This window comes from Marmota flaviventris, chromosome 2 (genome assembly GCF_047511675.1).
Source record: "Marmota flaviventris isolate mMarFla1 chromosome 2, mMarFla1.hap1, whole genome shotgun sequence".
Lineage (NCBI taxonomy): Eukaryota > Metazoa > Chordata > Mammalia > Rodentia > Sciuridae > Marmota > Marmota flaviventris.
The window spans coordinates 12945027-12960131 of NC_092499.1; the positions used below are offsets into that span (position 1 = coordinate 12945027).

General features: G+C 54.2%; 1 protein-coding gene across 1 annotated transcript in view; it reads right to left on the reverse strand.

Moving 5' to 3' along the window:
• The window catches only part of Rin3 (Ras and Rab interactor 3), a 107168-nt gene that overhangs the window by 37457 nt on the left and 54606 nt on the right, over positions 1 to 15105 (reverse strand). The window contains exon 4 of the mRNA XM_027931640.2: positions 3522 to 3594. Coding sequence (XP_027787441.1) covers positions 3522 to 3594 — 73 coding nt within the window. The remainder of the gene's footprint in view (positions 1 to 3521; positions 3595 to 15105) is intronic.

The following is a 15105-nucleotide window of genomic DNA, read 5'->3' on the forward strand; positions in this document are numbered from 1 at the left end:
TTTCTGTGCTGTGGAGTATTCCAATATGGTCACTGCTATTTTCTTCTTTTGATGGACATTTAAGCTTTTTTTTTTTTTTTTAAATCTCTCTTTCATTAATGCTAACACAGCACTTGCTCTGCACCCTGGTACTCTTCTAAGCACTTTACATAGACAAGCTTTTCAAATGTTTTCAACAGCTCCACAAAGTAGCTCCTATACCCATCTCATAGCTAAGAAGACTGGGGCACAGAAGGGCTTAGTCCTTGCCCCCATCCCACAGCTGTTAGTGTCAGTACCTGAACTTGAACGCAGGCAGACTGGCTCCAGGGTCCAGGGTCTCAGCCCCCAGACTCCACTGGCTTTTAGCACAGAAGTGATTTCCAAATTTTTACGGCATCACACAACCCTGGGAAGAGCAAGCCCCACACGTGACCCTTCTGCCCAGGTGAGTGCTTCTATGGGGTAGATCCCTGGGGGTAGGCCTGCTGGCCACACGTATGCATTTAAGAAATGACAGAGTTTGCCAAATGGACCCCGTTCCTCAAGACTGTGCCAATTTATACTTCAACAAAAACTGTCCCAGGCTAACAGGGCAGCTGGCTCCACCCTCCCCAGTTCTGACCAAACCCACTCCTCTACCTTGCCCTCGGGGGGCCTTAGTGGTGTCTTCTGCTCAGTGGCATCACATTGCCCAGGTTGGAGGGTGTGAGGGGGAGGCAGGCTCGGAACTGGATGAGATGCCCGGCTCGGTCACCCCAAATCCAAGTCCTCAGGCCTTGGACAGTGCCAGGACAGCCCTGCAGGGGCAGTGGGCAGCTGCTAAACCCTCATCGACCAGCAAAAACCTCAAAGGCCTAGACACTTTGGAGGGACCCCACTGTGTCCTAGACACCTGTCCACACTCTGCAGATGGCCAGCATTGGAATTCCCCAGGGAGCTATGGGAACTATGGATTCCCATACCCGAGCCTGAGGGTGCCCAGCGTCAGGTCTGGGGGCAAAGCCACGGGTGTGTGTGTGTGTGTGTGTGTGTGTGTGTGTGGTGTTAGGGTTCGAACCCAGGACCTGGTACATGCTAGGTGAGCACATGGCCACTGATCAGCCACTGAATCCATGTTTTTAAACAGCTCACAAGGGGGTCCTAAGGGGCACTGCCTTGGGTGGGGAAGATATGGGTGGGAATCAGGGACCTTAAAGCAAAGGTATCAAGAAATATCAACACTAAGCAAACTTCCAGGTGTGTGTGTGTGTTTCCTCCTAAACTATCAAGTTTATTAAAAAGCACTCATGAAAATAGAAATTAAAAATGGGATTTTCAGAATGAACGCTCTAACATTTCTCTCATACCGTGGAGGGTCGGCTGGGGACCCTCCAGGTGCCAATACCTGGCTGTGGAGACCCCTGTTGCAGCTGGTGCCTCTCACTTTCGACCAGGACTGTGTTAGGGGTGCCTCTGACATCCCAGAGCAGCGTGCCCCCCACCCATGCACACTCTCACAACTAAAAGTCTAGCAACACAGACCTGTTTCAACCCTGTGAGACATACTCTGTGTTCTAGCCCAGTTTCCTTTCTCCTTAAAAGAAAAACAGCTGAGCAGACCCACCAGGCTGGCTTCCTAACCCCTTAGAGGGGTTTACAGCACCATCCACCTGAGCGCCTGGCAGTATGTTTGATTCTGATGCTAAGTACCTGGGCTAAAGTCAGACTCTGCAGATTTCGGGGTTTGGTCCTGTTAAGACCCAGCCCCAATTTCTGATGCCATTCTCAAATCCTGGGCCACCAAGACTTCTGAGCAACTGGTCTTCAAGCAGAGGTTTCCAGGCGCAGTGACAGTAGTGTTCGCCAAAGGTGTCATCAGGACAGAACCCCCACATCTCCCGGTCTCCCCCACGCCTCCTCTCTGCTCTGCAGTGGCTGCCCCCACCCCTCTTGGGCAGTGCCTCCCTGTAGGGCCTGGATGGCTGCAGTGGCCCTTAGCTGGTCTCCACATATCCCTCCCTCCCCGTGGAGCCCCTCCTGAGCTGCCCACAGCCAGGCCTGGGCCACACCGTTTCCCCTGCCCGGAATCCTGTTCCTGCCATCCTTGGCTGGCCTCCCACGTCCCCTCCTCCACAGAAGGACCTCGTGTCTCCAGCTATGGAGGGAGGGGCTGCAGGGGGGAGCACACACATCCTTTCGGCCGTGACCTTGGTAACACAGAAGCAGTCGGGCGCAGGAGTCACACAGATTCAGTTCACACCCAGCTCGGAACTCTCTGTGCCACCCAGGGCCTCAGTTTCCTCACCTACGACAGCATTGAGAACTTCCTGGGTCCTTGGTGCCAGTTGCTCTGCTGCCCCTCCCAGAGATCCTAGGGGCAGGAGTCCCTGTGTGGACACTGCTGTTGCAGGGCTTAGAAGACCTCTGTGGGCACAGAGCCAGGTGCGATGCAGATGCCCAATCCCTGGGGGCTGGTTGTGGGGTCCTGCTAGCATCCCCCACCCCAGCCCTGGGTCTTTTCACTACCTCTGCACACCTGCTGCCCAGCCACCGTGGGGCTTCTCCTGAGAGCCGGCACCTGGACCCTGGGGGCTCATTTTGGCATCCTGGAGCTCACGATTGCCTGGGAACAGCAGCAGCCACAGCTCCAGGAGCCGGCAGGGTGGCCGGGGAGTAGGACACTCAGTCCTGTTGTCCTCAGGTGGGACCGTCCCAAGGTCTACTGTGGAGCTGCCCACGGGGTCAGGCTGAGGCTGGGGTTTGCCTTGCTGTGAAATGGGGATATGGGGAGCACCGTGGGGAACCTCGGGGACTGCTGGCAGGATGTCAAAGATGAGTTTAGAATGAGCTCGGCCCAGGGCTGGTGGCCTGGCGGGCGCCCCCATGTGGCAGCTGTTGACATCGGCTGTTATGGCAGGGCCTGCGCATGGGGCCCAGGGGTCCTGACAGGTGGGTGGGGAAGGTTGCAGGTGGAGCACAGGTTTCACGGGAGGCAGCTTGGAGTCCTGGGCTGCTTTTGGACACCAAAACATCAGCCCCACCTCTGCACCCAAATGTATTTTTAAATCTTGTTGGTCTGAAACCAGTTCTGAATGAATGGCGCTGTACTGAGGGTAGTGACACCTGCTCCACCCAGCAGCTGCGTAGTAACTAAAACGGCCTCCGTGAAGAGGCTGCAGTCCCTCTCACTAGATGAGGGCCACGAAGGACTCCATGCTGCCCTGATGCTGGTGACACTGGGAGTTGGGGGCCCGAGGGCAGGGGTGGTAAGGGGCACTCTTAGCAGCTGGTCCAAGAGCACCAGAGCTAACACCTCTGCCTTGTGTTTATCCGGGCAAAGCCAAGGGACTGTCCCCTCTCTCTGCATCCTCTGGGCCACACCCTTGCCTCTGGGGCTTCTCTGTGATCTCCCTTCTGCTTGATGTGGACACCAAGGCTGCCTGGGCTGTCTCCAGCAACCAGATGGGGGTTGCGGCAGGTGGACATCTGCGACAGTCCACCCTTAAAACGAGGAGGGAAAGACCTTCCTCAGGACCTCTTGTGGGGCGGGGTCTACTCACCTACTGACACAGTAGAATGCGACCAGTCTGAAGATGTCCTCAAACACAAGAACGGAGCCTTCCAGGTATAATACTGGGGAGAGATGAGAAAGGTCCGGGTGAGTGTCCACCAAAGACCCGGGGGCAGGAAGTGGCGACTTCTCGAAGGTGGACACGGATGGCGCACGCCTGCCATGTTCATGGTGGGCCCTGGCACCTCCCACGTGCCTGTCCCTGACAGCCCCACACACAGCGCTGCTCACGGAACCTTAAGTGAGAAATGGGATTCAAGGGTTCAGGAGATACCTATTATCGTAGCTGGTGTTGACTAACACACACACATCATTTTTGGCAAAATAACACAGAAGATCCTAGATTGCAAAAGCAGAATGAAGCATGTAATTAATTCCCCAGGAACAGCCTAGAGTTGGCAACTCTGAGGACTATGGGGGAAGGGATGCTGCCCAGTTCTGCCCCCAGGAGATGCTGTGATCCAGGGGTGCTGAGGTGGGGCCAAAGTCCTGAGGACTTATTACCACCAAACCTGATTGGCCCTGGTATTTTACAGCCCTGACTGGCAAGAGGGCTGGAAACGCTTGGCCTGGGATCCCATCTGAGCAGGGGCAAGGTGCTAGGGTATGGCAGAGGGTGCCTGAGGCTGGGGATGGACTGACCGGTGGAGAACAAGGGACCCTGTTGTGCTATGCTTCTGAGCCACAGGCCAAGGGACCCAGAGAAGCTCAGTGGATTGTCGGAGTTCTCCTGGGCCACTGGTGGGCCACCCTGTGACTCCTAACTCTCACACCTGTGTCCCACAGGCTCCATGGGTGATTTGAACTTCTCTGGACAATCGTGGGGTTGAAGGAACACGTGAATGTCACAGGCGAGTTGCAATTCCGAGATCCTTCCAGCTTCCGTGAGAGGCAGTGGGAAGGCAGGAGCCAGCTTCTGGGCCTGGCAACGTGACTCCAAGCATGTCCCTTTACCTCTCAGTGCCTCAGTTCCTCCTCTTTTAAAGGGACAGAGCCCTTCCAAAGACACACACATCTAGGTGATGCCAGTTCTCAAAGCCTGGGGCAGCACTGTCCTATGCTGGAGGTCTGGAGATGGGGCGGGCTGTACACACCAACGTATTCTGTTTGAATGGCTTCACTTCTGTATTTGCTCTCCTGCTATCTACTAAACACTGTTCTCAACAGTTCACATGACTTTGGTGGGGGGTACTGGGGATAGAACCTAGGGGTGCCACATCTTTAGCCCTTTTTATTGAGTTGGGGTCTCACTAAGTTGCTTAGGGCCTCAGTTGCTGAGACTGGCCTCAAATTTGCTATCTTACTGCCTCAGCTTCCCAAGCTGCTGAGCTTACAGGTATGTAAGTTCACATAATTTAAAAAAAATGTACACTTATCTATTTATGGTGAAGAGACCATATTTTTTCCATTAGATCAGATAAAAACATTCGACAAGACAGTTTCAAGAGCTGTCAGTACAGAAAGGATTTGGAGAATGTTTATAAATGACCCAAGTCTGAGAAACCCCAGCTCATGGTGTTTCCACGTTTGGTGGATTCTCACTGGTGGGGATGTGGGGGTGGCCCCAGGGCGCCCAGCACCACCTAGTGCCTGCATCTGGTATATCACCAACCCTCTCCAGAGTGGTCAAGGGAGGCAGGGCCCAAAAGATCCCTGTGGCAGCAGGAGGTAGAGAGGCTGCTGCATCTGGAAAACGGATGAGACGGTCCCTCCTCACGGACCCCTCGAGGGGACACAGAGCCCCGCCTCACGTGCCTGGGTGCCCCACAGTTAGCAGCTCTCCCTGGCCAGGAGCCAAGGGCTGACCTTACAGGACGGATTCCTCCAGGACCAGGGTAGCCACCCCCTGCTGGGACCCCTGGCACTTCACACAGAGCCTGCCCCCTGTCCCCACCAGCAGTGCCCGTGGCTTTAGACTTGGTTTCCCAGCCTCTGCTCTCACGCAGAGACCAGGCCTCCCTGGGTTCTGTAGCCCGGCACGGTCCTGGGCACAGAGGCCGGCGTCGCAGTGTCACTGTGAAAACTGTAGACTGTAGATCCACAGCAGTGGGCGTGCCTCCTGCTCCTCTCTGTCAGCTGGACTTCCTTTTCCCCAGTCCCTGCCCCAGTCCCCAGCCCCTGCCCCTGCCCTTTGCCCCAGTCCCCTACCCCTGTCCCCTGCCTCTGCCCCAGACCCCCACCCCCTGCCCTGCTCTTACCCCCAGCCCCTGCCCCTGTCCCTACCCCAAGTCCCTGTCCTCTGCCCCCGCTCCCGGCCCAAACCCCCTACCCCTCTCCCAGGCCACGCCCCTGTCCCTCCGCCCCCCACCCCCTGCCTGACCACGCTGACAGTGTCCTTCACAGCAGGCCACGCCATGGCAGCACCTGCACACTGGGGTGGGCCTCGTGCACCTTGGGGTCTCACTAGGCACCCAGCAGAGTGTACATGGGGCATCGTCTGGGAGATTGGAGGACGCTTACAATAAGAGTGTCTGGGAGGGAGACCCCAGAGGGGCACAGGGGCCTTGGCCAGGGTCTTAGCCCTCCCACCATGTGGCCCGTGGCCCTTCCCTCTGGGTCCGGAGGGAAGCAACACTGTTCGCACCTTGATTTCAGATTTCTGGCTTCCAGAGCTGCAAAACCAAACCATATATGTCCCCTGTTTTAAGTCATCCAGCTTGTGGTCTTTGTCACAGCGGTCATGGGAAACTAACAGGCCACTCGTCAGCACGAAACACAGCATCCCCGGAGCTTCTGCGAATGGCACCCGCACTTCCATCAGGGGAAATGGCAGCCAGTAGGACACGGTGGCGACAGCAGGTTGGAGGTGGGCGTCGTTGCCGCAGGTGGCCTCACATCTGGCTCTGGCTCAGCACCTTGTCCCTGGGCTGGACCTCCCCCTCCCTCTGGACGCTGCCTCCTTGGCCTTTACTCCCGCCGTTTCCCTGCCCTTCTCTGTGTTGGGGCTCAGTTCCAGGCCCACCTTCTGTCCCAAAGACCTGTTTCTGATCCCGCCATCTCTGGAACGCCACCCACAGGGCGTTGTCCCCATAGCGCGTCCTGCAGTGCGTGTGTACCTCAAGAGGGAGGGGCATGGCTCCTCAGACCACGAGGCTGGGGACCGGCAGAGGATGGGACAGGGTCTCACTTTTCCCATCCCCTGAGCAGAGCTCAGCAAGGGCCTGCAAAGGACAGAGGGGTGAATGGGCCTCTGGTGTTGAAGCCAAGGGTGGACCCCATCTAAGGCACAGAAGGGACGTTGGGCGTTGCTTAGGTTTGGGGTGATAAGGGGTGAGAGCTAAAGGGTTTTTAAAATCATGGTAAACTATGAATGACGTTTAGCATTTGGGCCAAATTTAAGCGTGCAGTTCAGTGGCATTAGGTGTACTCATGCAGTTGTGTGGCACTCGGTCTCCTTCTTTGGGGTGATAAAAATGTTCTTAAATTGGCTGGCGCTGGTCACATAACTCTGTGAATACACTAAAAGCCACCAAACTGCATACTTCAAATAAGCAAAATGCATGGTATTAAACACATTCAGTAAACACTTCTGAAAAAAAGCTATTATTTAAAAAGAGAACACACATACACACCTGCAAAGATTGGACCAATTTTACTTCCTGCATTAGGTTTTTCTGGGATTTTTATAATGTGCATGCACTGTCTGCAGAGATTTGGTAAAGATTTATCTAGAGCTGAATGTTTCCAGTGTCCTCTCTGGAGGAGCTCAGCCTCACAAGCTCCCTGTGCTACCTGTCGCTAAGGGGACCATGTCACCCCTTGTCTTTCCAGATTGCCTTTTGGCCATGTCTGAGGGATGGCCAGTACCCACTTGTGCCCTTGCCAACAGCCTGCGGCAGAGGCAGCCAGCTGTCCCTCCCAACCAAGGTGCCAGTGGTCGCAGCAAGTCTCCTTGATGGCCACACTGTGTATAATCCCTGGGGTCGCAGCAAGAGCCTGAGTGGGAACACGCCAGACACCATCTAATCCATTTCCAAGGGCAAGGCTCAAGCGTGGGCACCATCCAGCCGAGGCTGGTGCACTCAGAGGGGATCACACTGAGACCCTAGCTCCACCACAGGGAAGGTGACCCTGACCTGTCACCCTGGGGCTCACCATCGAGGCTGAGTTGGGGATGGGAGAGAAGCAGGCTGGCTCCTGGGACTTACAACCTCAACATCAAAATGAAACATTCCTGAAAAACTGACGGCTATGAGTAGTTGTTTTTTTTGTTTTGCTTTTTAGAAATTGGTTTGTCACTCAGTAATACAAACATCCTGACCAGGACAGATACAGCCTGTGTCTCTTTCTTTCTCCAGGGAATCTCCAACACCTAGCATGGTGCCGGCCCATCGCCAGTTCTCAAATCCTTACACAGTTCTTTATAAATAAAATGCTTCACTTTGAAATGCTTATGGATCCTCAGTGTACAGGGAAGTCCTGTGCGCTGTCCCCGGGTTCCTCCCAGTGGTGAGTAATTGTGTATAATTGAGAGTACCAACCAGGAAACCGGCCTTGGTACAATCCACAGAGTTTATTCAGACATCACCAATTTAGCATGCACACAATTGCACACGTGTGTGTGCATGCGTGTACTCCTATGCAGTTTTATCACATGAACCACCACAACCAACACATCTACCAGTACCATCACCACAAGGCTCCGGCATGCCACCCCTCTGTAGCCACGTCTGCCCTCCTGCCACTGCCAGCCCCAGTATCCTGATTCATTTTCAGCTAATAACACAACACCTCAGACTGGGTACGTTATAAAGAGGCTTATTGTGGCGGGTGGTTCTGGAGGTCAAGGGCAAGGGGTGGCACCTGGTGAGCGCCTTCCTGCTGGAAGGGTCCCAGCCGGTGCACCGTCTCCCCTGGTGAGAGACAGGGAGCACACGCATGTGTCTCCTCATAGGCCACCCAGGATTCAATCACGGGCTCCACCTGATGACCTCCTCTAATCCATCGCCTCCCGCAGCGCCCCACTCCCCCATGCGTCAGAAGTTCCCACCTTCTTCATAACTGCCCGTGGGGACCAAATTCAGACTTGAGCTTCAAGGGGACGAGCCATATTCAAATCATAGCACCAGGCCACCTCTCCTGTGTTCCCCATCTATGGAGCTGTGTCATTTTATGAACGTCAGCTAAATGGAATCTCAAAGTATATATCATTTGAGATTTTTTTCCCTCTCAGAATAATTTCCTTAAGTTTCCTCTGAGTTGCTGTGTCAGGCAGCCAGATCCAGTCCTTGCTGAATATTCCACAGTGCACACGTCCTGGCTTGGTTAGTCTCCCTCAGCTGAAGAACGTTTGGGTCATTTCTGGTTTTTAGTCCCTATAGTAAAGCTGCCATGACACGTGTGTGTAGTGTTGTGTGTGACAGTGTGTCCCATTTCCCTGGGATATGTGTCCCAAAGTGGGGCTGCTGGGTAGAAGGTGAGCTCATCTTTGGTCTGAGCCCCCAGTCTGCTCTCTGGAGGGTCCAGACCATTCACATCCCACCAGTGTGTGTGGGTGGTCGTCTCTCCTGTGTTCCTGTTTTGTTTTAGCCAATCCTGTAGGTATGAGTGGGAGCTCATTGTGGTTTTAATCTGCACTCTCTGGTGGCGGATGATAGTGAACCTCTTTTGATATGGCAACTTGCCACCTGTATATCCTCTTTGGTGAAATGTCTGATCTTTTTATTTTTTAATGTATGAGGACATATATTGTCATTAATTTTTTGGAGTGTTGTTCTGTTTAGTTACACATGACAGTAGAGTGCATTTTGAGGGAGTCTACTTGCATGGAGTAGAATGTCCCATTCTTGTGGTTGAACATGATGGGGAGTTTCACTGGTTGTGCCTTCATTCACGAAGCTAGGAAAGTCACGTCCAATTCATTCTACTGTCTTTCCTATCCTTTGCTCATTTATGAATTGGATTGTTCTTTGTTTTTAATGTTGAGGGTTTTTCTCTTTTTTTTTCAGTTACTAGTAAGATATAATCCACATACCACACACTGTTCCAACCTACAGCGAATGGTTTAGAGGTTTTTTTAGTCTAATTCACAGCCGTGTGAACCATCTCCACCATCAGTTTTCATCATCCCCCAAAGAAACCCTGGACCCATTAGTCGTCACCCCGTTTCCCCTTCCTCTTATCTTCTGTTTGGTCTTTCTGCGTTTATCTCTTCTGGGCATCTCATGTAAATGGAATCATCCGCCCTGGCCCTTTAAGAGGTCTCATAGTTAGAAGGGTGGCAGGGACTTTGCTAATGGCTTGGTCCAGGGGACCTATCTGAAACTGCTTCCTAGGGGTAGAGATTCAAAACAATCCACTCATTCTCTCTGGAAAGTCGAAGACTCTTTTGGGTGGGGAGGGGGGATGTTTGCTGCCTGTCACCAGCCTCATCGTGCCCGTCTATGGGATGAGCCCGGGATGGATGACAACTGCCCCAGGAGGAAACTGTCACCAGAGGGCCTCAGGGAAGGGCTGGTGCCACTCCTGCAGGGCAAGTGGTGCCGCTGACCTCTCAGAGGGCTTTCAGGCTGGAGAAAAAGACCCCATCACATCGGGGTCAGGGAGCTTGGGGTGGGCCTAAGACGTGCCTTACCCAATGGTCCTTATGTGACATCACTGCACCAACCTCCCCTGAATCCTCCCAGCTCTCTGTCCTGATGGCTGCCGACCCATTTCCTTTTTTTTTTTTTTAATATTTATTTTTTAGTTTTCGGTGGACACAACATCTTTGTTTGTATGTGGTGCTGAGTCTCGAACCCGGGCCGCACGCATGCCAGGCGAGCGCGCTACCGCTTGAGCCACATCCCCACCCCCCACTTTCCTAAAAGGGGCCCTGGATCACTGCGCTGGGTCCTGACAGGAAAGGCCCAGAGCAAACCCTGGGGATAAAGTCACCGTGGCTTGAATCGCCAGGGAGGCTGCGGTCAGCGGCCTGCGGTGGGGAAGGAGGAAGTGCGCTCTTCCAGGGACTGTTCCCACCCCTGGCCAGCATGGGGCCCCTACAGGCCACTGCAAGGCGCAGACTCCTTCCTCATTTTGAAGGTCACAGTTGCCTTTTGGCGGGGGCCGCTGTGCCCAGTAGTACTGCAGTTGCCATGGGAACCACCGCTTGGACAGCTTGCAGCTGAGGTGGAGAAAGGACTGTGCTGCTGTCACCAGGTCCACCCACGGGCCCAGTTTTCTGAAACAAATGGAGACCGCTTCCCCAGGAGTGGTCAGGTCCAGCTCGGGCAGCCACCTTACCTGTGAGCTGGGAGGACAGCCCTCTCTCTACCTGAGAGAAGATGGCCAAGCTGTGGGTGTTGCTGGAGCCAGCAGAAGGCAGAGGCTGCCAGGGCCATCAGCAGGACACTTACTCCCGGGCTGCCCAGTGCCTCAACTCTGTCCTTTGGGAAAACTTAGGACCAGGTGAGGACTGGAGCATGGGGGAGCCCAAATCTGGACAGTACTGACCAGGTGTGGGTTCCTGATTCCACCAACCACCCACCATGAGACCAGAGACTTGACTCTCTAAGACCTACTTTCTCTACCTGCCAGGTGAGGGGAGGAGCAAAGGAGGCTCACCTGGGCCCAGTTTGTCATGGTGCAAAGGCCCGAGTGGTCCCAACAGGGGCTCTGGGGGGAGCACAGTTACCGAGCCCCCGTGGGTAGCTGTACCCCACACAGGACACTTGGGGTGAGGGTGGGAGGTGGTGAGGGCTCAGGCAGCTGGGAGAGGACGCTGGTTCAAGAATGTATTGGCTGGTGAGAAAGGGACAGGGAGAACCCAGCACTGGCCAGGGGTCCAAGTAGGGCCCTTCCAAATGCCCCACGTCACCAAAGGACAGGGAAGCACTGAAAGTCAGAAAGGAAGAGCCCTTAGAGGCAGCTCTGGTCCAGCCCTTCCACCCCTGCACTGAGGGGGAAACTGAGGTCCAGAGAAGATACAGCCTTGGCTAGTGAGGAGGGGGTTAGCCTGGGCTTTCCGGTTCAATTCTGGTCCTTTCTGGAGTCTGGATTCTAATTCCACAGTCTGCTACTATTTGACCTCTTCTCCCAACTTCCCAGCCCTGGGTAGTGCAGATCTGTGCCTCCTGGGTCGCGATGGAGGGTTATGTGTTCCAGGTTGATGCTGATGACTCCATCTGCCACTTATTAGGTTCCTGCTGGGTCAGCCTCCGTATTCTTATCATCATCGCGACTCCATTATCTACATTTTATAGGTGATGAAACTGAGGCTCCCAGAGGTTGTCTCTGGCCCAACCGTGTGCCCCAGTCGTGACCAGGTGCCATCAGCCATCACAGCAGGTGATGTTGTTCAGGAGTGGTGTGGAGCTGGGGGAGGGTGTCCAGAGTCCCCGCTGGAATGCAATCCACTGTCCCAGCCTCACTGTCAGTGAGACACTGTCCTGTGGGCCAGATCTCCTCCCCGTCACCTGATAGACTTCCAGCTATCCCTGGTGAAGACTATCTGGGCAGCGCTGCCAGCCCCTCCCTCTGGCTGGGTACACCCTGCACCCAGAGCTCGATGCCACCACACCATGGTGAGCTCACAGGCCTGGCTCTGGCCCAGAACTTATTTCTTTTTATCGTCCTGGGTCCAGGGCAGTTTTGTACCATATCTCACGATTCCCAGGGTTTGTGTTTACTGAAAGCACTTTCGCCGAGCCCCCGTGGGCAGCTGCACTGTGGTGACCCTCACTACGCTGTTCATGCCAAAATAAAAGATCCCTCCTCTTGGAAGCTGCACAGGGCAGGCGGGACTTCATCTGGGCTCTATTTATAAGTTCAGATGCCAAACCAAAGAGGGACATTGGATAGATTTGCAAGTTGCCAAGTGTCAGGGAAGAGTAAACCAAGAGGAGAGACAGGGAGGTCTTTGAGAGGAGGGAGGTGGAGGGCAGAGGGGAGATGCTGAGCAGAAGCAGCTGTCCCAGGTGAACTGCAAACCTGGGAAAGCAGTCCCCCCTGCTCCCCGCCCAAGCTGCAGGGACGCGGGGATGTGGACCCATTAAGAAAGAACACATTGCTCCCTCTTATATGAACCTGTAAGGAGGTTCATATATGAACCTGTAAAGAGGGCAGGGAGGTGGCCCTGGGCATAACCCTAACAGGAAGAACAGAACTGCGTGCCACAGAAGGACACATCAAGAACACCCATAAAACACCACCTTCAACTTCAGGATCTTACAAAGTTCATCCCGGCCCAGGATTGGGGAACTCAGATCCAAGGTCTAGAAGAACTGACCCCTAGGAAGAACTGTGAGACCCAGAGAGGTTCTGTGGCTTGCTAAGGGTCACCGAGCTAGGAAGTAAGAGTGCCAGGATGTGGCCTGGAGCCAAGACCAACTCCCCAGCCAGCATGTGCCCTGGGCTGGAGCCGCCATCCAAGAGGAATAGAATGTGAGGCGCACGCACAGTAGGACCATTTCTCAGGCCGTGGCTGTAAAATCAGAGCACTTGCCTAACACACATGAGACCCTGGGTTCCACGTCCAGCCCAGAAAAAAAAAAAATCTCATAACATCATTAGGAATAGTAAGGGAAAGCAGGTAAAATTAATCCTAATAATATATTCTACCAATGCGGTTGTGTTGTGCTTAACAATGAGTACATTCTGAGAGATGTGTCCTTAGTTGATTCTTTCGTGTAAATGCCACAGCAAATCTAACGGGGTAGCCAGCTGCACACCTGGGCTCTATGTGTGTACCATCCAGGGGGTGGATGTCACTGACCAAAACACTGCATGTGTATACCCCAATGCACATATCTACCTATCCCAGATAGCCGTGTGGCAAATACCATAAATATGCCAAGAAGTTGCTCTTGAGATATTTTGCATTCTTTTCTTCATCCAAGTGCTCAGAGCCTGGGGTGTATTTGACCACAATCCACCTCAAACAGACAAGCCGCATTTCAAGCGCTTGGTGGCTGCGTGCTCATGGCCAGCACTTTGGAAGGGTAGCCCTAAAGCCACAGCTCTCAATCAGGAGCAAACTGATCCCCCAAGGGACACTTAGGTGTTGCAGACAATTTTGGTTGTCGCAACCCAGGAGATGGTGCTCCTGGCACCTCGTGGGCGGGGGCCAGGGTGGCTGTCCACATTCTACAGTGCCAGGGCGGTCAAGGATTTCCAGCTCCAAGTGCACAGGGCTTCTCCGGAGGAGGAAGCAGTCTGTGCCTGGAGACACGGGCAGAGCCTGGAGTGCCGTGGATGCAGCGCCTCGCCGGCTGCCAACATCAGGCTGGGAACTCGATTCAGTGGAAGACGGCAAAGCCCACCCGGCCCCAAACCAGGACCTCAGCCTCAGAGGGAGCACACTCCATCCTCCAGAGCAGCAATGCTAGTTGTTAGTTCTCCTCCTAAGAATTTCTGGAGAATTCCCCTCTTTCCAGCGCTCACCATAATTACTAGGTCCATCTCCTCCAGGGTACCCCAGTGGCTGTCATGGAGTCCCTCGGGTCTTCATCCCCGGGGCCTCCCCTGTGTCCAGCCTCACACCCTCCCTGCACTGCGAAAGTGCCATCGAGATGGCGCATTGGATCAGGTTCCCTGGTAACGTCCTTTGCCGGGTTCCCCGTGGCCTTTAGATAAGGGCTGACCCTCAAGGCCTGGGGGAAAAGGCCCAGGGACAGCTGGGCTGTCCCCCCATTCTCCGCTAGACCCCCCCTTCTGTGCATCCTCTACTCCAGTCACCCCAACTCCACCTGGATACACCTGCTTCCTGCCCTCTGCACCTCAGCTGAGCGGCCATGCAGCCTCGCGTGCTCTTCCTTCTGCACCAACAGGACGTGTCTCCCCATCCTTCAGGATGCAGCCCCAAAGCCTCCTCACCCATGAGAGCTGCTCTCCTGAGTTTCACCCCTGCCAGTGTTTGGGGGGGTCTTTCTCTGAGTGCGCTAAGTGCTAACATTGTTCTAGTGTAATCATCTCTGTATCCCTGGTGGCCTGAAATCAACTAAGTCAATAAATGAACATCTTATTTGATTCTTTAGTTACACAGGATGCATGATTCTTGCATCTCTAAATCGGACAGAGGTTTCCCTGAGAGCAGAAGCATGTTTTCAACTCATGATCAGTGCCACACAGAGCTCAGCACATGAGCTGGTGGGGGCCAGGTGGCTGGGGTCAATCCTGGCCTGGCTGCTGTCTGCCATGGGACTCTGAGCCAGCCACGGGGCCTCTCTGTGCCTGAGTTTCTGTAAAATGGGGTCATGATTGTTCTGGATATCTATGGCTGCATAATTTACTTGAAAAATTCAGTTCCCTAAAATAACAGCCATTCCACAGCTCTTGATCTGTGGGTCAGGAATTTGGGCAGAGCTCTGCTGTTCCACTCCATATGGCACCAGCCGTGTCACTTGGTCTGGTCTGGAGAGTCCGAGATGCCTTTGCTCGTGCCTGGTGTCTGGCAGGACAGCTGGAAGGCTGGATTCAGCCAGGCCTGACTCCCTCTTGGGTCTTTCTCCCCTTCCTGAGGGTCTCCAGGCCTCTCTCTCCGGGACCAAGACAGGGGGTCTCAGTTTCCAGAGTCCCAGCAGGAGATCCTCCAAGCTACATATGGAACTGGCAGAGTGTCACTTGTGCCTTATTCTGTTGGTCAAAGAGGTCGC